At 51.9% G+C, this 24,181-nt stretch overlaps 1 protein-coding gene across 1 annotated transcript in view; it reads left to right on the forward strand.

The window, feature by feature from the left end:
• Nucleotides 1-13,470, forward strand: part of LOC144937840 (tyrosine-protein kinase ABL1-like) — a 43,578-nt gene extending 30,108 nt beyond the window's left edge. The window contains 8 exon segments of the mRNA XM_078865354.1: nt 208-480; nt 2,671-2,755; nt 3,223-3,400; nt 4,347-4,531; nt 5,321-5,473; nt 5,946-6,035; nt 6,524-6,679; nt 6,943-13,470. Coding sequence (XP_078721480.1) covers nt 208-480; nt 2,671-2,755; nt 3,223-3,400; nt 4,347-4,531; nt 5,321-5,473; nt 5,946-6,035; nt 6,524-6,679; nt 6,943-8,672 — 2,850 coding nt within the window. The 3' untranslated portion in view covers nt 8,673-13,470.
• Nucleotides 13,471-24,181: the final 10,711 nt, after the last annotated feature.

A 24,181-nucleotide genomic window follows, 5' to 3' on the forward strand; every position in this document is an offset into this window, starting at 1 on the left:
AGCGTCAAGATCCTTTTCCATGCGTGCATGTATTATCGCATTTATTAGACGTGGATGTGCACACGTGCGCCTGCGGATGAGTCAGATCCCAAGCAAGGACAGGAGTGCTTTTGGTATTTACGCCGTTTCTACAGTGCAGGGCGCTTTCAACTTGTGTGTATCGCCTGTAGTGATTCTCCCCCCCTCTGCACCTCTCCACCTCCGCAGTACTTCGTGAGCTCGGAGAGCCGCTTCAGCACGCTGGCCGAGCTGGTGCACCACCACTCGAGCGTGGCGGACGGCCTCATCGTGCCGCTGCACTACCCGGCGCCCAAGCGCACCAAGCCGACGGTGTACGGCGTGTCGCCCACGTACGACCGCTGGGAGATCGAGCGCACAGACATCACCATGAAGCACAAGCTCGGCGGAGGGCAGTACGGGGAGGTCTACGAGGGCCTCTGGAAGAAGTACAGCCGCACCGTGGCAGTCAAGACTCTCAAGGTGAGGGAGGCGGAGCATGGGGGGGGGGGGGGATTGAATTATTACAGGAATAGCTTCTTCCGGGTCACCGGTAGACAGGGAGTTTGTTTACCCAGGAAAGCCTCATTGAGTCTCAAAGTATATTTTTCAGAAGGGTCTTGCCAAATGTCCAAGTAGGGTATGACGATTGCTCCCTGTAATCCCAATTTAGTAACTTGTGGGTCATTTTTGTAAATGTGGACCGTGATGACTGCACACTACGGCCTACTACTTGCGAAAGAAGTATTGGGGGACTTTACGGCTCCTACGCCTGCAGTGACAAACCTGGGCAGCTGCCGGATTCAAACTGTGAACCACTGCAGCAAGTGTTAAACACACTCCCACTAGATCAGTCACTGCCCCTAGGTGGCACTGGTAAATGGCGGTGGCACTGGTAGAAGGCTTTGCTAAGCTCTGCTCAGCACAATAAGTAGTCATAATAATGATCTACAGTTCTCTCTGCTGGACGGCTGCTTGGTTGAAGGTCTCGCCACATCTCCACTTTGGTCAAGGGGGTGAGGTTTGACCATATTTCACCACGCATTGGTCATTACGAGTTGGTGAAGGGGGGAGTGCTGTTCAGATATCACTCGCCCCTGACAGCCGTGGTCGGGAATTGAAAGCGAGGCGCTAAGTATGTCCGTCCAGATAAGCCAAAATTATTGGGTCAAAGGCCAAATTTGTTTTCTTTGAAATGTCTACACCGTTTGCATTAATTGTGGCAGGCTTTTATATGACATCTCATTGGCTGAAATTGTGGCATTTTTTAGGAAGTGTCCAACGGACGTATAGATTTGTGACCGATCCATAAACGACTACCGATCTTGACTTGCCTAGGAATTAGCTCCTGCAGTCTTCACCCTTTCGTATGGTGTTTGGTGACTAACTGTGGTTTGGCAAGTGTACCGTTTTTATACCCACACCTCTCCTTTTCAAAAGAGAGATTGTCTGAACTTGGCTCCGCTTTCTAAACAGAGCATGTGTGTTATTCATTCCATTCATTCTTTCGGTACAGTGAGACTGTTGGGGGCAAGTGCTGTTTTCGCGAGCACCTATTAGCAGCTCGTAACGTGAAGGAGACTTAGCGACGGTTTCAGCACCGCGCCCCCAACTGTCTTCATCTCTGCGCTGCTGCTGTTGACATGGCCCCCGACTGAGTCATTTTAATCTGTGTCGGCTTGCGGAAGGCCCCATGTATGGCAGATAAGTCATATCCGCTGACACATTGGTCACAGCGATTTGCGAGGGTATTGCTGCCTCTTATCCTCGCTCGTAGACGGTGTCGCATTGGTGTGTACATCTGAATCGCGATGGCGGTGTCAACAGCGCAACCGTGCAGTTTTGTTTCCTTAGTCTGACAGGAGTGCCACTAAATTACACGGAATGCGCCCAGACTTGTCAGACCTTGGAAGTTAAGCAGGGTTGAGCCAGGATAATTTTGGGATTGGTAACCACCATGCACATCAGTTTATTATTGCCTACTGCGGTACTACTTGATGGCCAGCAGAGGAGACGTTTGTAGCCAAACCCATTGGTTGTACCAACCCTGTGCCGTTCACATCTGTGCCCCCAATCGTGTCACCAAACACCCCCCCCCCCACTGACCAGCATGGTGAAGCTTGGTCAAAGAACCTCCATGACCCACACCCAGGGCATGGAGGGGGGGGGCACCTTCAGCCAGCCCTGGATTGACAATGGGGCTTTACATGGTACACTTAAATGCATCGCAACTAGGCTTGAAAGCATTTAAACCATTCTCTGCGCGCCCATTGGAGGTGCACGATAACGCTTGTCAAGGTGGTGCGTTGTGAGGGCGCCTGTATAGTTGTGTTGCTGTTGGGAGCAGCAGAGACTCTGCGGGTTCCTTCCTTTCAAGGTGAGCAGCAATGATCACGATAGTGGAGCTAAAAATATATTTATACTTAGGATGTAACTGGTATTGGCCAAACACATTCCAATGCTGAAAAATCACCTGCATATTACTCAACTGTAATCTACATAAGCAATCATCGTGCCACCCCCCCCCCCTACTGCCAAAACTTGGCGGGGACCTTCCAGAGAATGAGTTTGGTCACTTCACAGAGTTTCCTGGGCAAACGAGCACAAGACGGTAATTGACGAGGTCGGTACCACGCATCCACCTCGAACACTGCGTGTTTTTGTTTTGCTCAGGAGGACACGATGGAGGTGGAGGAGTTCCTGAAGGAAGCGGCCATGATGAAGGAGATCAAACACCCCAACTTGGTGCAGCTGCTCGGTGAGCAATGTGACGATTCCCGCTCGGGATCCAGTGTTTAAAAATGTGACTACGACGGGACGACCTTCACTACCACCACCATCATCGCGCTCGCCTCTACCAGAACATCACCTTTAAACCTTAACAATGAGAGTCTTTGCGGCGAGACACCTCCGAGTGCTTTAAACGCGATAACTGCTTTGTGTGTTTAGTTTGTTGTCCCTCCCCTGCACCTCCGATTAGCACGGTTGGCTACTTGCGTATTATACGAACCACAGCCATCGCGACCCACCACGGCACGTGGTTTGCATGAACTCCAATCTCGCCCGACCACATGCAAATAATGTATTTGAAACGCTGGACGTGGGAAATGATCGGTAAACATGCAAAGTGGCGGGACGAGTGGAGTCAGTGCGTCCCCGGGCGCTTGCGTTTCTCCCCGCTGACGCTTGTGCGCACGCTTGCTCCTGTGACGCGTGTGCACGCAGGCGTGTGCACGCGGGAACCGCCCTTCTACATCGTCACGGAGTTCATGACGCACGGGAACCTGCTCGACTACCTGCGCGAGTGCAACCGCGACGAGGTGACGGCCGTGGTGCTGCTCCACATGGCCACGCAGATCTCCTCTGCCATGGAGTACCTGGAGAAGAAGAACTTCATTCACAGGTAGGCGAGGGCCGTGATTGGCCGATGAAAGGGGGAAAGGGAGGGCACATTTCCAAAACGTAATCCCGTGTGTGTTGTGAGACGAAGTCTCCTGATAGTTCTCCCTATAGCACATTTGTGCAACCCCCCCCACCCCCACCTGCCTGCCCGTGCCATAGACCGGCCCACAGAAGTGGATATGAAAGAACTACTTTCAAGTGACCACTTATTCTGCACAGTACGGGCCAGCGCTTTCCTTCCTCTCCTGTCACTTAGAATGAAGTTCATAGCCAGGTTGTCAAATGCTTATTTTTCATTCTCAGAGCTGAAATTTAGGCAAATTTGGTGTTGAGACAATTTAAATGTGGTGGCAGGGTGGGAGTGGGAGTTAGTTGTGCATTCAAATCTGTGACTAGGCTGAGGCCAGCAAACTTACTCCACTTGAGAACCCGCTTCAAAAAAATATAATTAAAAACAAAAATCGCAGGCAGCGCCTACTTTCAAACATTAGGATCACAGCTGCTGCCAGCTCCGCATCCGACCGCCTAGAGAAACGTGGCCACTTCCAGCCCCAACAACAACAACAACAACCGCCATTCGCCACTAAGTGGCGGTGACGTCACCACGACGCTTATGCCAGGCCATGTGCACCCTGAGGCCACGTGAAGTGTCGAACGCCTGCTGGCAGGAGGTCACGGGGCAGACCCAGGTGCCACGGGTCGACTGACCGAGATGACCGAGATGACTGGCTGATGCACCACCTGTGCCCCCTACTGTGCCAACTTGCTGTGCTTTAGCCACCCGGCGCTCCGCTCGTTGTTGTGAGCGTCGCTCCTCCGCCCTCCGTTGTTGTTGGAGGGCGACTGCCTCCAACTGCCCAGCCCCTCCCCTACTACCACCACCATCGTCGTCACCACCACCACGCCACTGAAACCCGGCGTGTCCTCGTCTCTCGTGTCCATCGCAGGGACCTGGCGGCGAGGAACTGCCTCGTGGCTGAGAGCCACATGGTGAAGGTGGCCGACTTCGGGCTGAGCCGGCTCATGACGGGCGACACCTACACGGCTCGCGCCGGCGCCAAGTTCCCCATCAAGTGGACGGCGCCCGAGAGCCTGGCCTACAACAAGTTCTCCATCAAGTCCGACGTGTGGGGTGGGTTGTCATAGCATGTATAGATGTCTTGGTTTTTTCGGTAAAGTCACGCAGAAGGGAAATAATAAAATAATAAAAATAAAACATAAAATAATTCTCAGACAGCGCTGTCTTCCCGACAGACCTGTTCTTCACCTGAGGACGGCTGCTTGCGTTGTGGCCGAGACGTCGTGAGAATTATTTTATTTTGTTTAATTTTTATTATTTTATTATTTCCCTTCTACGTGACTTTACCGAAAGAACCTAGAAGATGAATCCCTGCAGTCACGAAAGCTTTAAATCGAAATGTATATATGTGTTGAGCTTCTTTTGCATCCTACGTAGCCAACCCTGCTAAAATCGGAGGTGTGGGAAAGAATTTATATTTAGCGGTTAAGGCCGCCAGCATTTGTTGCCGTCCATTCTCTTAAGTTTTAATGCGGCTGAAGCTGTCGGAACATCGATTGCGCTCCGTCAGGAAATGTTGCCGCGAGCGGCGTGCGATTCTCCTCCGGGAATTACATCTCGGTGTGCATGCCTCCCTGCGTTTGTTCCACGAGTGAGAATCGACCTACAGCTTGCACCACCAGCAAATATCTGATCGGATCTTGGAACCTCCAGCAGGTTGACTCGGCCCGAATAAGTTTTTGGTGCGGAGCGCGAACATCGATGCTTGTGCCACCATTCCCTAATACGCGCGCAGTGCGAGTGTTTACAGCCACTATTAGACGTCCCTCAACAGTTTAAAAGGCACTCAGCAATGGATCTGTCTTTGTGTCTCTTTCCGTCTGTGCACCCGTCCTTGATCAGCCTTCGGAGTGCTCCTGTGGGAGATCGCCACCTACGGCATGTCCCCCTACCCCGGCGTCGACCTCTCCCAGGTCTACGAGCGGCTGGAGCGCGGATACCGCATGGAGCAACCCGAGGGTTGTCCACCCCGCGTCTACCAGCTCATGCAAGCCTGTGAGCACACCCCCCCTATCCCCCCCACACCGTGCTTACAAGCGGTACAGGAGGGAATGTGTTGGTGTATGGGGGGGGAAGGTTTGGCAGAACTTTCGGAATGATTCAGTTTGAACAAAAACACGAAAAGTTGTTGTTGAGCAGGAGCTTGCCCAATAGAAAACCAGGGCACTGATGAACCCCCTGTCCATACGATAACTTATGACCTTGATCCACGATGGTTTAAAAACTGGAGTGAAATGTATTTCATCAAAATGATTGGTTGCACGACTGTCAGATAACTAATGGTCCACTCATGTGCAGTTTGATCGGAGGTGACGCCATCTTAATATCTCTGTTGCTGTTAGCGACAAGGTTTGGTTAGAAGTAGGTCCCGTGACAAACGTCACTCAAGTGCTGGATCTTTATTGTTTCACTTGCTGGGCTAGAGTTGGTTGTAGCAGGTGGGTGAGCCTTATTTTGTGTGTGGTAGGCTGGCAGTGGAACGCAGCAGACCGGCCATCCTTTGCTGAGATTCACCAGACATTCGAGACCATGTTCCATGACTCCAGCATCTCAGAAGGTACAGTGTTTTTTTCTTCTTCTTAATTTCGTGTACTTGCCGATGACCACAATTCGCACCCGGATTTGTCACATCTCTGAAGCCAAAGCAGCATTGAGGTTGGGTGGGGTGGCCACCTTGCGTAACAGGTAATAAGATGTGAAGCTAAGCCTTTGGTAGAAGGCAGTGCAGTAACATCAGTCGGGTCATACTTCTGTGCTGCTGTGTACGCACCATACCTTCAAAGCCACACTTTCCAGCGTGGTCAAATAAGCCTCAAATTGGCGCATGCGCAGCAATCCCCACATCTAGCAGTAGATTGCCCAGAGGGCGGTGAATGTACATGGAGGTACACAGTCCTCCTGACCTTGCATTAACCTTCCTAATCCGTCCAGCCAAAAATCAAAGCACGAATAATTCTCGGGACTTTTGCGCGCTGTGAGAACAAGTGGGTATTGCGCGGACGTCGTGCGATTAACCTCACCCTTGTGAACCGCCGTGGCGCGCAGAGGTGGAGAAGGAGCTGGGGAGGAACGGATCGTCGTGCATGCAGGCACCCAAGCTGCCTGCCAAGAAGGGGTCCATCAGGAGGCCGCCCGAACGTGGAGACGCCGGCGCGACGCTTGGCACCTCTGTGGCGTCGTCGGAGACCATCCCCAAACGAGGTACCACCACCACGAGAGCAGCACCAACTGCCCCCCCCTTCCCCCACACCACCCAAGCTCTTACATAGAACCTTGAACTATAAGATGCTTTAACTCTTCTAAAAATGCGATGTCAACGTCCGTGGGAAGGGAGTTTTGCAGCAATTGTGCGATCTACCTAGTCACCTCCACAGTGCCCCCGACAGACGACGCGTGCGCCCACGTCACGGCTACGTAACGCTAACGCGTTGTCTGTGCCGTGTCGTCCCGCCCTGCCCGAGCAGACCCCGCCTGCTTCAGTTCGCCGCAGCTGCCGCGGAAGATGCGCGACGTCCTGAGCAGTGGAAGTGGTGGCGGCAGCGCGGCCACAATGGGCGGGGCGACCCTGGACGACTCCGACGTCCATGGCGGGGGCTTCCCGCCGTCGTCAACCGCCGCCTCCTCTTTCTTCCTGCCGTCCTTCAAGGCCAAGAAGAAGAAGACGGCGCCGGCTCCTCCCAGGCGCAGCAGCTCATTCCGTGACGCGGACGGCCAGCCGGAAAGGGCCGAGGAGAACGGCAGCTTCGGGCCGCTCTGCTCGTCTGAGGAATTCCTGGACGCGCGCGCCACGTTCTCGCGCGGTGACGCCAGGGAGAAGGAGAACCGGCTCGCGCCAGTCTCTCCGTTCTGCACTCTACGGCCGCTACCCAAGGCCTCGCCACACGGCAAGGCACGGCACAATGTGGTTCAGCAACAACTGCAGCAGCGTTTGGAGAAGCAACAACAGCAGCAGCAACAACAACAACAGCAGCAGCAAGCGGTCGCGACTTTATCACTCGACCGTTTTTCCAGATCTTCATCCATGTCGTTCTCCAACGAGGGTGGGTCGGGCGACATGGAGCGCAAGTGTCACACGCTGCCGCTGGACGGCCAGCGGGAGCGAGCACCGGGCGTGGGTGGCGCCAGGGCCTCCGACAGCGCGGAGAGCACGGTCCAGCCGGTCAAGAAGTGCAGGGACCTGGCCGAGAGGCTGGCGCTCTTCAGCCGAGGTCCTCTGCAGAAGCAGAGAAGCCAAGACAACGGGGAGAATGGCATGTTCAGGGACGGGGAGGCCAGCGCTGCCGGGACGACGCCCAAAGTGACGCGCAAGCAGCCGGGCGTGCAGTTGAAGCAACCGCGCGTGGGCGACGAGGCCACGGGGAAACCCCAGCCGGGCGGCGTCGCGAGGGCTGGAGGGGGCCTCACCAGCAATACGTTTCCTGGTGCAGTCCGCCTCCTGCCCACCTCGGAGCCCCTGCAGAGGAAGGCCAGGCCGCCTGCAGAAAAGTCTCCGCCGCACACAGACCGGGAGAAAGTGCAGCCATTGGGGCCCCAGCACAAAGCAAAGCCGTCCCACCCGCCGCCCCCGCCGCCCCTGGCGGCCACCAAACCTGTCGGCAAGCCGCCAGCCAGTCCTGGCGGCGAAGGCCAAACCGCGGGCGAGAGCTCGGGCGCCGCCCCTGTCAAACCCAGGTCGCCCCAGCGCGCGGACGCTGCGGGCGACGCCTCGGGCGACGGTGGTGGGAAAAAGCCGCTGATGCCGCCGGGCACCAAACCGACGCTGCCGTTAAAACCGCCCGGGACGTCGGTGGCTGGAGAGCAGCAGACGTCGCTCGTGACCCTGCGCAGGACTGCAAGGCCGCCCGAGAAGCGCTCGCCCAGCCCGGACGCTGGCGACGCCACCCTGGTGCCGCTCGCCAGCAGCAAGGAGGGAGTCGTCGAGTGCCTGGACGGCCTGCAGAGGTCGCTGTCCACCGGCGCGACCCAAGCGCAGGCGGTGTTAGAGGCCGGGCAGAAGCTGTCGGAACGGTGCCGCCTGTACGCGGACTCGGCGCAGCCTGCAAGGAAGTTTGCACTTTTGACCGCATTGGGCAAGCTGGAGAGCGGCCTGCGTGAGCTGCAGGGCGGTGGTGGTGGTGTGGGTGGTACGGGCTCACAGGCTCTCACAAGCTTGTTAGCTTGCACCAAGGAAATTCGGGACATTGTGAACAGGTAGCTGGTTGTGTGCATTGTACTTTTATACAAATGTGTTTCGGGTCCCTGCACAATTGCAGCTGTAAGATTGAGCCAATGGCTTTGCGAGTGAGCAAGCTTTCTCTTAAACCTCCAAGTGGCCCCAAAGAACATGCCTGTTGGGCCATCTGCCTGCCCCCCAAGAGCCATCACTGCAGGTGACCATCTGCGCGAGCCACGGCACCGCTGCCGTGGGTGGCGCAAATCCATGGTTGTGAAAGCCATCGTGTCCACAGCAGCAGCAGAAAATTCGGTACAAGTGCGAGAGCCTCCACGCGGTGATTTGTTGGTACTTGATGTACGCGGTGCGAGCAAAAATTGTGCCCTGTTATTTGCAATTGTCGTGGCTGTACCAAATTAGTTTGTTTTTCTCTTTCAAACTGTTCACGCGAATGCTTCCCGTGGAACGCACTGCAATGCGAGCAGCAGCCCAGCGAGCGCGGCTACCAACGCGCCGGAGATGGGCAGCTGTGCCTAGCATTGACTCGAGAAGACAGGTGAAGGGCAGCGTGATGATACGTGGTACACGTCAGCCTCTTTTGTGGTCCTACACGTGAATGCGACCCTGCGGCATTCCCAGAAATAACGGCAAGCCTATGGAACACTGCGGGCGTGTGTGCGTTTGCGAGCGAGACGAGCATGCGTGTTTTAATGCCTGGGTTCGTCCCAGCTCTGTGGTGTGCGTGGTGTACTGTGATGCTTGGGGTGTGCTCTGCCAAAAACAAATTCGGAAGATGTTACATTTTGTAAGCGCGCGTCCTTGGTACATTGGAAAGAGAACGCAGCGATTTGGGACCTCGGTCGTGGAAAAACCTGCTGGGTACAAAGTTGCCTTTCGACAAAGGAAACAAAAGAAACAAATACAATGATAGGTACTGAACACTGCCTGTTGTGCAGACAGCACATCCTTGGTGTGCCATCTTCCTTGGTTCACTCCTGCAAGATCCGGTTAGCTGGCCGGCGCTTTCCAGACTGTACAGCAGGCGTAGAATGCTTTGCTCCACATACGAATTAATAGGGGCGTCCCCTCTACACTGAGTAGGCCCTGTGCATTTAACACAATACAAAACATTAACGCAGTGCCAAGCTTTAGCAAGCTTTTGGACCGTGCTCATTTGCCCTTAGTGGTCATATAACCAAGGGGTGGAAATCCCTCATTCCCTGTGACAAGGCCTCGTCCATCCTTCACACAGAAACTTCCCAGGTGGTATTTATCTGTCGGACACTGCCACCCCTAGGGTATGGATAATGCACTGTAGCACAAAGCAGATACTGTAGTTGTGATTATAAGCACATGGACACTGAATACCTTATGGTGGGTAGACTGGTATACAAGTCACACCTGCACATGCCAACTAGGGAACAGATCTGTCACAATGCTTGGCTGGATAAAGGCAAAACCCAAACAACATAAGCTGTGTCCTGGGCTATCCCACAAATGTATACTTCATTATGGAGAGGAAACTTGTTTCGGTGACTTATGGTGCTCTACCCTAGCCAGTCATGAGGTTATTGCAGTCCGATGTCCATAATTTTTTTTTTTACGTGCCGACACTGCAGTGACACATTACTGGTTTCTATGGTGGCGCGTTATTGTTACCGAAGACCGCCCCAGTCCCCCATGGGGGTGATTTGACAATATTTCGCCATGCTATAGATACCTGCCAAGACAAGATCAATTACTGCGCAGGTGTTTAGTCCGGTTTTGTACCTACCGCGGCGTGTTAGCCGGCACCATGTCAGTCGTCTTGCTCCGAGCACTTTCAGGAACTGCAGAAGTTTCGGTCCACCTGGTCAGGAGCTTCTTTCATTCTGAACACCGAAGCGACAAACACATCGGAGAGCGACAAGCAATTTTGGCTGCGCCGTGCACAACGGAGGTCGGTAGGGGTGGTGGTGGTGGGGGGTGTAGTCTTGCCCGCTTAGCAGTCAGCCTACGGAGTAGCGTTTTTTTGCGTTGGCGCAATGGTTTTGCTGGGAGACGCCAATAGCCATGCACGGGGGCGGCGTCGGGAGCGGCGCTGCCGTCTCCACCCCGTACTCAGGTACCCGTGAACTGTGCTCGCCGTTTTGTCTCCGTGCCAGTTCTGTCCCGCAGTATGTGACTCGTGGTATTTTTGTTGTTGTCGTCGTTTCGAAGTCCTTGAGCTGCCTTGCCTTTTAAAAATGACAACGTAATAATTAAGTACTTATAATCCCTTAATCTATGTTGAGCCTAAATGCGTTCGTAAACCTGTTGTGGGGCCCGAGCCCTCTGTTGCATCTCTGCAGCCTTGTGCCCTAATGGCTGAAAGCGAAATTTAAAGTACATTTTTAATTAACAAAGAGCCATTAGCCGTTTCCATTGGTGGCGCCCGAGCCACTGGTGACATTTCTGCATCCACATGGCAGCTGCCAGCATCCCCATGGAACAACCAATGTTGACCTCCCACAAAACATTACCTATTTTAACCCCAAGGAAGCATGATGGGTTGAATCGACCCCCGGACCTTGGATCTAAACTGCGACCTTCTGAACGCAAGAGCAGATTACTCTCCCGAGCGCCGCACGGCTGGATTGATGCAACACCGGTTGAGGATTTGGTGAGCTTTGGTCCGCTAAGCCCCAATGTGGTAATTCTGTTGTCTTCCTCGTTTTTTGGCGTTGCCCAGTGGCAATTTGTCTCAGAACCGCTTCCTGTGTCTGAAGAACGACGGTGCCTTGGGCAGGTGTACACTCAGCGCAGCTGTGGAAGATGTTTCGCTATGGACATTCAGTTGGCAAATACCACAAGTCTGGGATAATGTTACGAGTAACCCTTGATTAACAGCTTCAGGTTAATGGTATTAATTATGGTTAGCCTTGGGTTAGATTTAAGATCGCGTGGGTAATTAACGCAACGGGATAATATTAAACTCCGATATATCTTTCAGAAAGTAATTGGGCGATTTGGAAATATCCATGTTGAAGGTCATTGGCGTCAAATAGTGTCTTATGGAAGACTTAAGTGTTATTCAATCAACCTAAAGTGCATACTTAAAGACCAACACATATCGTTTCGTCTGGGGTTTATACAGCCAATACAACTCTTGCCATCGTGCAAACATCCACGCCGGCGCTGTTTGTGCAACTAATAGCCGTTTAAAAAAAAAAAATTACTCGGAACCCATGCAATGAACCCTGCCGACGTGAACCTAGCGTGGTACGTTTTTATGCACCCTTTGTTGACAGTAGAGCTGGACTATCCAATCATCGAGCCATTATCAGTTATAGAGACTCTGCTCTGCTAAAAAAAATCTGGAGAAAAAAAACCATGCAGATATTTGGGCAGGGGTGGGGAAAGTCTCAACCTACGGTCATGACGTGCGCTACTGGACGGAAGGTGATGGGCGGCAGGGTCTTGTGGTGTTGTCGGAATCGGCCTCTTCTTCATGTTGGATGTGGATTCGCGTGGGGTTTCCCCTGTGGCTTGCGCTACTTGTAAAGGACTCCGAGTAATCGACTGCACAAAATGTTGTATTATATAAATACACACGCACGGTCCCACAGATCGAGTTGAAAGCAAATACAAGCACAGCGCGCGTGCATTGTTGTGAAGCCAAAGGTAAATAGCACAGCCTACTAGTTGTTCCATAGCCCCATTGCAGGGCCAAAACACATTTTCCTTTAAATAAATAAATACGAGGCAGTACCCATCAATAAAATTGGTCGTCTTACAAAGTCATCTTACAAAGTCACAGCCCTATGTCAATCCAGGGCCCCCTCCCCCTTACGCCTTTTGGGTTATGGGGTTTATTTGATCATACTTCACCACGCTGCTAAATGCAGAGTGGAAGTGTTGGGGAGCATTACCATGACAGCATGCTATAGTGCAACGTATGTTGCTATAGTGCAACGTATGTTGCTGTGCTGCCCTCTGCTGACAGCCTATAACTTGCGGTGCCCTGTAGCATCACTGAACACCACCTAAGTTCTCTGGCTTACCCCGGACTTGAGTTAATTTGGAGGGCCATCTTTGTAGTCAAAATTCTGCATTTGTTTTTGCGCCTTGTAGCCAATTTCAGACGCGGCGGTGTGGCGGTTGGCAGTGCCAGTCTGATCTCCAGGCGCGGCAGCTCAAACTGTGGCGCAATTATCTTCAATTCCTCTTCCCATGTCCACCCAGAAGCATAAAAAAGTGTGTACATGACAGTCAATTAGTGGGTGAAGTGTAGGTACTCGCCTCTTCCAAGATATCTGGTCAGCGTGGAAGAGTAGGCCAAAATATACTCCAGGGAGGGGGCTTCTTTAGAACTCCCTTTGGTGGAGGCCTTCCCACCAGCGGTGGTGGCATTTGCAGGTCTGCGCCTTTAGGGAGCGAGTTTGGATTTTCACGACACCACAAGTTTACTCAGTGTTGACTGCAGCTCCCCACTTTGTGATGTTTAAGAGGAAAGCACACGTTTGAATCTGCTCCGTCTACTTCATGTACATTTGCTTTGATCCTTGTTTGTAGCCTAATGATATGTCCTAATTAATTCGTCTTTGCGGGTTGTGTATTATACATGTTGTTTTTTTAGTGTGAGTGATAGCGCTAACTTAAACGTTTGGTATGGTTTACAATTCATCGTTACTAAAGTGTATGATTGAGAGCGCGTGGCGATCATTCGATTGTGTCGAGGGATTGTTGTGCAAGTGAAACTGCTGGTACGCGTCAGTGTTAGTGTGATGGAAGAGTTGTTGCCCTCGCTGCCACGTCTACGGAGGCTTGGATTTCATTCCTTTTGGTCAACACGAGTTTGCATATCCCACCTCCAATATGCCACTTATATTTCGCCCTGCGGTAACCATTGTGGGTTTAACAATAGACAATGATAGACATTGTTAGCCAAGCCATGCATGCGGAATTATGCATGTAAGAATCTGCTTTTCAATTCCTCATACTGGATAGCTCCAATGATGCACAATACTTTTTTCTGCAGGTGCGACAGATTGAGGACCCCCCCATTACTTGCAGCTATATTACTGCCACCAAGTAGCAAAGCACTTGTGCCAGGCTAGATGCACTTAAAGGCCACATGAAGCTCACCCATAGGAGTTCACAGGACAGACCTAGATGTCCATAGGACTTCACAGGACAAATCTAGATGTTTTGGGTTAACCAATTTGTCATTACCTGGTACACACCCAAATATGGCCAAGGTCATATACTGTATACTTAAAATTCATGACTTGTATAGGTTATATTGCATATGTGAACACGTCAAAAAAATTTGGTACGTTGTGCATTTAAAGTAAAGATACACACACACCCCAGTGCCATTCAGTGTATTAGACCATACTTGCTGCATCAGCCAATACCACCATACCGTGCACCACACTGCCTGGCCAGGAGTTGAACCCAGGTCCACCGTGTGATTGAACCACTGCTCCCCATTACATTACACATGCACACCCACGGCACCACATGCAAGTCCCAATGAACAAATTAATTGAATCTGTACCCGTGGAAGAAATCCAACGTTCCCGAGACGTATGCATCTTGGACATCCCGACCTTCCCAATTACCCTCTCCGATCCACATTTCAACCCCAAACCTCCAGGGTGCAGTTCCTAGTGCGTTTGCGCGAGAGTATTATATTGTACGGACTGCACTCCCTTCCCGCACTGCACCCCACAGCAGCCTTACCAAGGTCGCCCGGATATGTCCTCCGGGCGAGCCGCGTGTCGCCGCCCCCTGTTCCTTCTGCCAGTGTACATATAAATTAAACTACGCGGAAAGTCCACCCGGTCTCTGCGCGCTCCTGTGTCATTCATTATCGGCGGCGATGGCTTAACAAATAAAAGCAAGTCTGTCATTGTGGAATGTTTCGCCGTTGTCTGCCGGCGAAGTCGCCGTTAAACCAAAAAAAAGCGATTGTTGGCTCAATGGGCTTTACCTGGGAAGTAAATCTATTGAGTTCATAGGCCAGAGGGGGGACAATTGTTGGTGCCAACGGTCCCGCGGTTGCAGGATTGATTGCCGAGGGTGATGAAAGTGAATGACTTGACCCACGGCCCCATCGAACCCGGTGGGGGTTTTTTTTCTCCCGGGGTTTTAAGGGTAAAGCTGTGGCTTTAAAAATGGTAGAAAAAAAAGAGATGCCGGGCGATAACAATATAATTACGATGATACCCAACAACAAACCCATCAAGCAATGCTACACAGTGACATGTTCCATAGCAAGTTATTCTACCAAGCTTGCATTTTGCAACTCCCCAATCGTAACAAGTCGTAGTTTACGCCGCCTCCACACCTTAACGCGATCACATTTGCCCAGAGTGTACAACTTCAAAACAAGGCCCCACGGTAAGAGGTCACAGGTCAACTCAGACCCTGTGGCCTATGCACTTTCCAGACGAGCCACGGAATCGTGGCCCTCTGGCCACGTGCGTGTACGCGGACAAGAATAAGAATAGCTGCCACGAATAGATCTGCGCACAGAAGGCAAAGATCGCTCCGTCCAGCCTCAACGGGCCACTGTTGGGGCAAGTGCTGCTAGCGGGCACCGGCGAAGGCCGTCACGGCCGGTGGCTAACACCACACTCGGCCACCGCCTTCATCTCGCACGTGGCGACGTTTACACCGCACCAAGTACAGTACTCATTTGAGGCCGAGTCAACCTAGGGGAGGCCCAAAACCGATTCGGATTATTGTTACTGGCCGTGAGCGGGAATCGAACTCGGGTCATCGGGTTCCTGCATAGGTGTGGGGGAGGGGGGTGCGCTTTGTCCCTTAGGAATCGGGGGTTGTATTTAATGGAGGTATTTTCTAATCTTAAATGGTAAACGACTGAAAATTCTACATGAGGCCTCCTTTGCCAGTACCATAAAATATAATAGGGGTTATCCCCTTTTTTCTGACGACAAAACCAAAACATTTTGCAAGGAATCATGTTTACATTAACCTCAATACTTGCAGTAAGAATGCAAACAAAAAACGACACTGATAATGTATGCATTGTCCTTGAAACCGATTGGTCCACACCAGAGACAGCTTTCCTTAGAGCCGAGTCTCACACGGTGTTCGACCAGCTGACGCCAAAAGTACGCCTTTTGGCGTCATCTGGTCCTTGCAAAAGGTTTCAGTTTTGTCGCAAAAAAGAAAGGGGGAAAAAATTAACCCGTAAAAATTAAGTTTTTCACTATAAATCCTTTATATGCGTGTTCAATGGGCCACAACCCAGCCCACATTGGTCTTTGAAACGGGCGGCTAGAGTCCTCTCGTCCTCTGGCTTGAGATGGCTGCCACCTATGGGTGAGATGATTGCCTGCCGCCATTAAGCAATTGGTAATTAAATACATATATATTTTTTACCTAAAAAGTGTACAATTTTGGAAAAAAAATTTTCACGAAAAGAAATTGTCACGCACAACGAGTCTGTGTGCAAAATGTGAGCTCGATTGGATCACGGGAAGTGGGTTAAAAACGACAGAAAGATTTGCACGGTCGTAAGCACGCAAGCAAGTGAACTTAATATAAAGGATTTAAAAACCCCTATTATTACCGAATTATTTAAGTGTCCAGTTGAGGCGGGGGGGGGCGTTGCACACCCCCCCCCCCCCCCCGCAAAATCCTTTGAACACTGGAACGGGATCCAATGCTCGGTTAAACATTGAACATTGGAACGGGATCCAATGCTCGGTTAAACGGGACTAGACCGATCATTAAACGATACAAAGCTCGATCCATGCTCGAACACAGAGGCAACACGGATTCATCCTATCCCGTTCCAGCGCCAACCGCTGCACCACCGCTCCCTGTGAGGTCTGCGCACCGCGGCCCCCACGGATACAGCCTCGCATGCCGCTCCTCGTGAAGTCCCCCCCCATTCACCCCTCCCCCCCCCATCTACCATCCCCCCCCCATCTACCATCCCCCCCCTCCCCATCTACACTCCCCCATTCACCCTCCCCCATCTACCACCCCATCCCCCTCCTGGCAGGCGACACAACAAACCCAATAATTTACACACACAAAACACGAAACTTCCCAAACGGCAGCATCATATTTCACGCGTAACATTTACGCAAATGGTATGCTACAATTATTTGTTTCAAGTTACAGAATTACACGCAATGTGAACGATGTATAGTTCTTAAATTAGTTTAACGTGAGCTAGCGACTCCCAGCCAACCCAATTACAAATGTGTAATCATACTGCGGAGTACATTTCACAATTTACTTGAAACTCTCCTGCAATCCTCAATGTTCGCCAGCGTTACGCGATTTTTTTGTTCATTTTATTTAAAGCGCCATTAAATGCGCGCTCTCGAGAATGGCCTCCAAATCTGAACCCGTTGAGCCCGCACGTACCTCGTTCAGGCGCGGCGTTCTTCATTTGCGAGACCCGCGGGCCACGGACGATCCCTGGTGGCCTCTAGTGCGGCTCCCTCCCTCCTCGACAAGACACAATGTGAAAACAACCCCCCCCCATCCCCACCACCAATCATCGTGCTGAAAAACCCCACTGGGTTTCAAATACGTGGCGGTTCCTCACACACTGGCGATGTCTTATCGGCGAAAGCGGGGGCCCCTCTCTGAAATGTCGTGATGAACGCTGCTGCTAGGCCAAGCCTGCATCGAGAAGAGGGGTGGGTGAAAGGGGCTTCAAGACGGAACACGCTGGGCCTAGCACAGCTGCGTAGCGCACTGAAAGCCTCGCCTTTATATGCAGACAGCGTCATAGGTGCTACCAGCCCTTCCCCCCCCCACCCACATTCAATCAATTGAGGTGCCTACCCATGCTCTCCTAATTACGCATCGAATATAGGGCAATGGTTTGGGAGGAGTAAAACGAGTCCGACCATTATGTTATCCATCGTGGCCCACTTAATTTGGAAAGGAAAAAATATATCTGCGATCAAGAAGGAGGGCTATTGCCCGAAACGTCGCCGATTTACGCGTATTATTTTCGAAGGCCACATTGTTGTGATGGGTTTTTTGTTGTTGCTGAAACTGGAAGAACCTGAAAACTGTCCAACTCTGCGGCAGATGTGGCCGGACCACCTCGCTTGTGAATCCAGATCCATTTCAAGTCTGATAAACGTTTAAGTTACGTTACTTACCGTACTTGCCAGTATACGTTGTAAAAATGAGTTGCGATTAAAATAACGTTGTTTAAAATAATAACGGCGCAGAGCTGCTGTTGAAGGGTCAAACACTAAAACGCAATCTGAAGTAAATTTTCCAAAATATGTTGAAAAGTGGAATGAAATAACACCGATAGAAAAATTTGGAACGGAAACAAATCGAGGTTCAGATGTTTTTGGACCGGGCCACATCTATGCTAAAACACTGATATCACCAAAATATCTTTGTTTTGCCCACTCCTATTGTGGACGCATTCTACACAGATATCAGAAGCTCGCCGCAACACGACACGGAACCTGCCAGCGAGCATTCGACAACTGTGAAAAAGAGCTTGATGGCTCATCGGATTTCTCCAGTATAATAAATACATGTTCTGATTCTGACTTCACGTGCACCTAGCCTGGTACAAGCGCTTAAGTGATGCCACTTTCACAACAACACTCTCACTCACCTACCTACTCATTCTCTCACTCACTCACCTACTCATTTTCTAACTCACTCGCTTACTCCCACTCATTCATTCACTTGCTCACTCACTCACCCACTCATTATCTCACTCACTCATCCACTCATTCTCTCACTCGCTCGCTCACTCACACACTCACTCATTCACTCACTCACCCATTCATTCTCACTCGCTCATTCATTCTCTCACTCTCCCATTCACACACCCACTCATTATCTCACTCATGCACCCACTCATTCTCTCACTCGCTCGCTCACTTATACACCCACTCATTCTCTCACTCACCCACTCATTCTCTCACTCACCCTCTCACTCACACACCCACTCATTCTTTCACTCACTCACACACACATCCACTCATTCTCTCACTTACTCACACGCTCACTATCTCACTCACACACCCACTCATTGACTCACTCACTCACCCACTCATTCTCTCACTCGCTCGCTTACTCACTCACACACCCACTCATTCACTCACTCGCTCACTCATCCACCCAACCGGCGTACTGCGGGTCAAACCCTTATCGTTGCGCTTCTTCCACCGCACTACTCGGCGCTGGAATTTCATCGAGCCGTCTCCTTTGCCATCTCTTAGAATCACGAACCCTGCTCAGTTCAAGAGGCGTGTCACAACTCTTTGAGAGTCTCAACAAAATACACAAATACCGGTCACTGTCAGTACAACCAGCGCTCCCCTTGAACATGATGGACACGATGACATTCTTCAGGAACTGGTGGTTTGACATCACTCCCAGTGCACACGCGGTGGCACACGTGTTTGTAAAAGCCCCGTTCTCGTGTCTGCACTCGATTTCTTGTGCAGTGATGGGAGCTCCTCGTCGTATCTCCTGTGAACTTTGACACGGCCGACTGTTGCTGACCGCTTGGCGTTTTGTGCACGTGCTTAGCAACTGCGTTCAACAATAAAACTCATTTGACGACACTTTAAGTAGAGTATGTTTTATTACTTATCATTGACAACCGGCTGCATGCAAGTGCATGCGTATTTTGCATTTGTGTGTACGTGTGTATGTATAGGGGAGCGGTGGGGCAGTGGTTAGCGCACTGCGCTACGAACTCGGCGACCCTAGTTCGATTCCCGCTCAGGACCAATAGCAGTGGCGAATATCAGAACCGATACTGGGCCTTAAATGAGTACCTGGTGTGGTGTGCAAACATCGCTACTGGGGAGACAAGGGCGCCCGGGAGTGGTGCTGGCTTTTGGGTCAAGTGCTTTTGGGGCAAGTGCTCGCTAACAGCACTTGCCCCAAACGTCCGTTCAGACTACACGGTGAACCTTTGTATTTGTCTTCAATGATGCATGCATGTGTGTACGTGCGTGCACACCACACACTCTCTCTCTCTCTCCGTGTCCCTACACACTCAGGAATGCCTCGAACCCATCATCACAGCCCCTCGACCAAACCTGAAATTGAACCCTCCCTTCTGCCGATTGTGGTTCAGGAACCCGACCACGGACCCCAGGGACTCGTCCCTGGCTCTCCTCCCTCCCGCGCCTCTCCTCCCGGCCACCCGATCTCTGGCGGCGAGCAGTAGCAGGAGGACCATGAGACACCGTCTCCTCCCTCGCCGCGTCGCCCACGCCTGGATCAGGGCGTCTTCTCCTCCCGCTCCTCCTCCTCCTCCGCCACGGCTCCCTCCATCATCATCATCATCTCTGTCCCCTCCACGGCCGAAGCGGAACCTGAATCCGCCCTTGTTCTTGTCGACCCCTCGCAGCTCCTTCACGATGTGGTTCAAGGGCTCCTCGCTTTGCTGCACGGAGCGAGCCGCGTGATGCCCCGGGGAAGACGATGATGACGAGGAGGAGGGGGACGAGGAGGGTATGAGACCGCCCGGGATCACTGCCCCTTGCTGGCGAGTCGCAGCTGCGGACGCAGGGAAAGATTCTCGGAAGCCCAGGGGCTCGGGCAGGTGAAGAGGGCGGCAAGAGGGCAGCAGCGGTAGCGTGGCGAGCGAGAAGAGAGCCATGCGGGCGAAGTGCGTGTGGATGTGCATGGCTGCGGCTGCTGCGGCTGCTGGAAAGGGGCACACGTGTTCGGGGTGATAAGAACAAAACGTGCGCGAACTGATTACGCTCTATGCGAGTCTCTGAGTCTCCTGCCACTCTGTGTGGATCTATGAGTCTCTGTGCGAGTCTGTGTCTAAGTGGGAGTCTGCGTGTCTGTACGAGTTCGTGTGCACAGATCGCTGTGCGGGTCTATAGGTCGCCGTGTGACTTGTGTAGGTTTTCTGTGTGCTCAACATGGATCGCAGTACAGGACTTCCACATCGCGTCTCAAGCCAAGTATAAAACAAGTCCCGAAAGCACCGGCGGACTGACGAAGCGCTGAACACACAGATTGATGCAACAGAGTTCATGCACAGAGGTAGCGGCAGCACAAGATTATAATAATTTGTCATCAAACCTGGACTTAATCGGAAACTCATTGCAGCAATTTATGAACGGGGGTGGTTATTAAAACATCCAGCGTTCTCGTCACACTTGGCAGGAGTCAGTCACAAAGACAAAGTTCCCCCCGTATCGCCTTAACAGACTGTTGGAGCAAGTGCTGTTAGCGAGCACCTCTGAAGGCCGGCACGGCACACGAGGGGGTGGGTGGCCAACACCACACCCCGACCGCCTTTGTCTCCCCAGTGGCTATGTTTCCGCGCCGCACCGGGTACTCGTTTGAGGCTGAGTCGACCTAGGCGAGGCCCAATTCGGGTTCGGATAATCGTCGCTGGTGTCGACCGTGAGCGGGAATCGAACTCGGGACGCCGGGTTCGTAGCGCAGCGCGCTAACCACTACACTACCGCTCCCCAAGAGGAGTCAAGTTCCACTCACCCCACTCGCCCCACTCACCCCACTCACCAGGCACTCTGATGGAAAGTTGCAGTGAGGAAAGGTCCGGCAAAGTGGTTTGTTGCATCACATGGCGCGAAGTCCAACGCCACTCACGAGCCCTCTTCCTTTTATATATCTCGCTGTGTGTATGTCATACACGAGCTGTGTGTGTGTGTGTGTTCATACACACGCACACACGCACGCGCTGTGTGTGTGTCATACACACACAGCACTGATAATTGCCGCGTGAGGAGGAGTGGGGGAGTGGGGCGCTCGCCCCAAATTCATTTTGAGCATACTTTAATATTGGAGGGGGATGTGTCCCCCCAAATATATATTATAATTACGGCCTCGGTGTGCACAGATATGAACTATGATCTGCGAGGTTGATGAGGGTGCAATTGCAATATTACTCACAACTCAACTATGGAAAGTGCTGTTGTTATTCTTACTGCAAAGGTGCTGCTAAATGTTGAGTACACAATACACGACAATAATGATGACGCTAACGAGCACAAGTCAGAATTGGACAAGTAGCCCAACGGATATGTCCGCTTCAATGCGATTCGTGACCACCATCTCTGGTCGTTGGGTTCGCAAGAATCTTAATGGGAAGTTACTGGGATCATCACTAGGGTTGTGTTTGTGTGTGTGAGTCACTGGGTCGTGTGTGTGTGTGTCACTGTGTTTATGTGTATGTGTGTTCCACTGTGTTTGTGTATGTGTGTCACTGTGTTAATGTGTTAATGTGTGTGTGTCACTGGGTTGTGTGTGTGTGTCACTGTGTTAATGTGTTAATGTGTGTGTGTCACTGGGTTAATGTGTGTGTGTGTGTGTCACTGGGTTGTGTGTGTGTGTCACTGTGTTAATGTGTTAATGTGTGTGTGTCACTGGGTTGAGTGTGTGTGTCACTGTGTTAATGTGTTAATGTGTGTGTGTCACTGTGTTAAAGTGTGTGTGTGTGTGTCACTGGGTTGTGTGTGTGTGTCACTGTGTTAATGTGTTAATGTGTGTGTGTCACTGGGTTGTGTGTGTGTGTCACTGTGTTAATGTGTTAATGTGTGTGTGTCACTGTGTTAATGTGTGTGTGTGTGTGTGTCACTGGGTTGTGTGTGTGTGTCACTGTGTTAATGTGTGTGTGTGTGTGTCACTGGGTTGTGTGTGTGTGTCACTGTGTTAATGTGTGTGTGTGTGTGTCACTGTGTTAATGTGTGTGTGTGTGTGTGTCACTGGGTTGTGTGTGTGTGTCACTGTGTTAATGTGTGTGTGTGTGTGTCACTGTGTTAATGTGTGTGTACTTGTGGGGAGCGGTGGTGTAGCGGTTAGTGTGCTGCGCTACGAACCCGGCGACCCGGGTTCGATTCCCGCTCACGGCCAACACCGGTTACGATTATCTGAATCGGTCCCGGGCCTCCCCCAGGTCGACTCAGCCTCCAATGAGTACCTGGTGCGATGTGTAAACATCGCCGCTAGGGAGACAAAGGCGGCCGGGCGAGGTGTTGGCCACCCACCCCCTCGTGTGCCGTGCCGGCCTTCATAGGTGCTCACTAACAGCACTTGCCTCTACAGTCTGTAAAGGCTAAATGGGGGATATTTGTGTACTTGTGGAGAGCGGTGGTGTACCGGTTAGCGCGCATCGCTACGAAACCCCTCTTGGGCCTCCCCTAGGTCGACTCGGCCTCAAATGCTGCCCCCCCCCATCCCCTCGTGTGCCACAGTGCCGGCATTCATAGGCGCCACTCGCTTACAGCACTTGTCCCAAAAGTCTGTTAAGGTTACACGGGGGATCTTTGCCTTCGTCTATATCTTCGTGCGTGTCCTTGGGCCCCTCGTTATAGCTTCTGGCCCTGGTTCCCGTTATTGTCGGCCGATGACACATTCAGCATTGAACACTTGAATTGATCTTCTTGGTTCTTTCGGTAAAGTCACGTAGAAGGGAAATAATAAAATAACAAAAATAAAACATAATAAAATAATTCTCACGACGTTTCGGCCACAACGCAAGCAGCCGTCCTCAGGTGAAGAACAGCGTCTTCCCGACAGACCGAATTGAGTTGCGTGTTTTTATCGACCAGATTTGTGAGCATAGCGCGAGGATTATTAACACGTAGGTCCCCTCCCTTAAAAAAGTTCTGAAAGAGCCTATGCGTGTGTGTGTATGTGTCTGTGCGTGTGTTTGGGGAGCGGTAGTGTAGCGGTTAGCGCGCTGCGCAACGAACTTGGCGACCGGGGTTCGATTCCCGCTCACGGCCAACACCCAGTGACGATTATCTGAACCGGTCCTGGGCCTCCCCCAGGTCGACTCAGCCTCAAATAAGTACCTGGAGTAGTGTGTGAAAAAACATCGCCACTGGGGAGACAAAGGCGGTTGTGCGTGCTGCTGGCTCACGCACCCTTGCGTGTGCCGTGCCGGCCTTCATAGGCGCTGCTCGCGAACAGCACTTGCCCCAACAGTCTGTTAGGGCTATGCGGGGGATCTGTGTCCTTGCAAGTGCGCCTCCGCCTGGAATGGTCGCTGGACTTATTAGAGAGACAATTTGGCCAGCACCCATTAGGTGAAGTGAGTGTGTACGTGTGCAGTAAACGCTCTTAACTAATCAACACGCAGCCGTGGCGACGAAGGTGGACACTGAAGACGTTTAACAAACGAGCCTGACATTTAGGGTAATTGAACGATAGTTTTTTTGTGTGTATGTGTGAAAGATAATTATCTGCATGCTGACTCTTGAAGGGGAAAGCACACTGTGAGCAAGTAAAACTGAGAACGCCATATACCAGATGTACACGTGTGCAGTGTGTTTGTGTGTAGTGTGTGTGTGTGTGCATGTGTAGTGGGGAGCGGTAGTTGTAGTGGTTAGCGCACTGCGCTACGAACCTGGCTACCCGAGTTCGATTCCCGCTCACTGCCAACACCAGTGACGATTATCTGAACCGGTTCTGGGCCTCCCCTAGGTCGACTCAGCCTCAATGAGTACCTGGTGCGATGTGTAAACATCGCCACTAGGGGAGACAAAGGCGGTCGGGCGTGGTGTTGTCCATCCACCCCCTTGTGTACTGCGCCGGCCTTAACAGCACTTGCCCCT

The sequence above is a fragment of the Lampetra fluviatilis genome, chromosome 20, assembly GCF_964198595.1.
Source record: "Lampetra fluviatilis chromosome 20, kcLamFluv1.1, whole genome shotgun sequence".
Lineage (NCBI taxonomy): Eukaryota > Metazoa > Chordata > Hyperoartia > Petromyzontiformes > Petromyzontidae > Lampetra > Lampetra fluviatilis.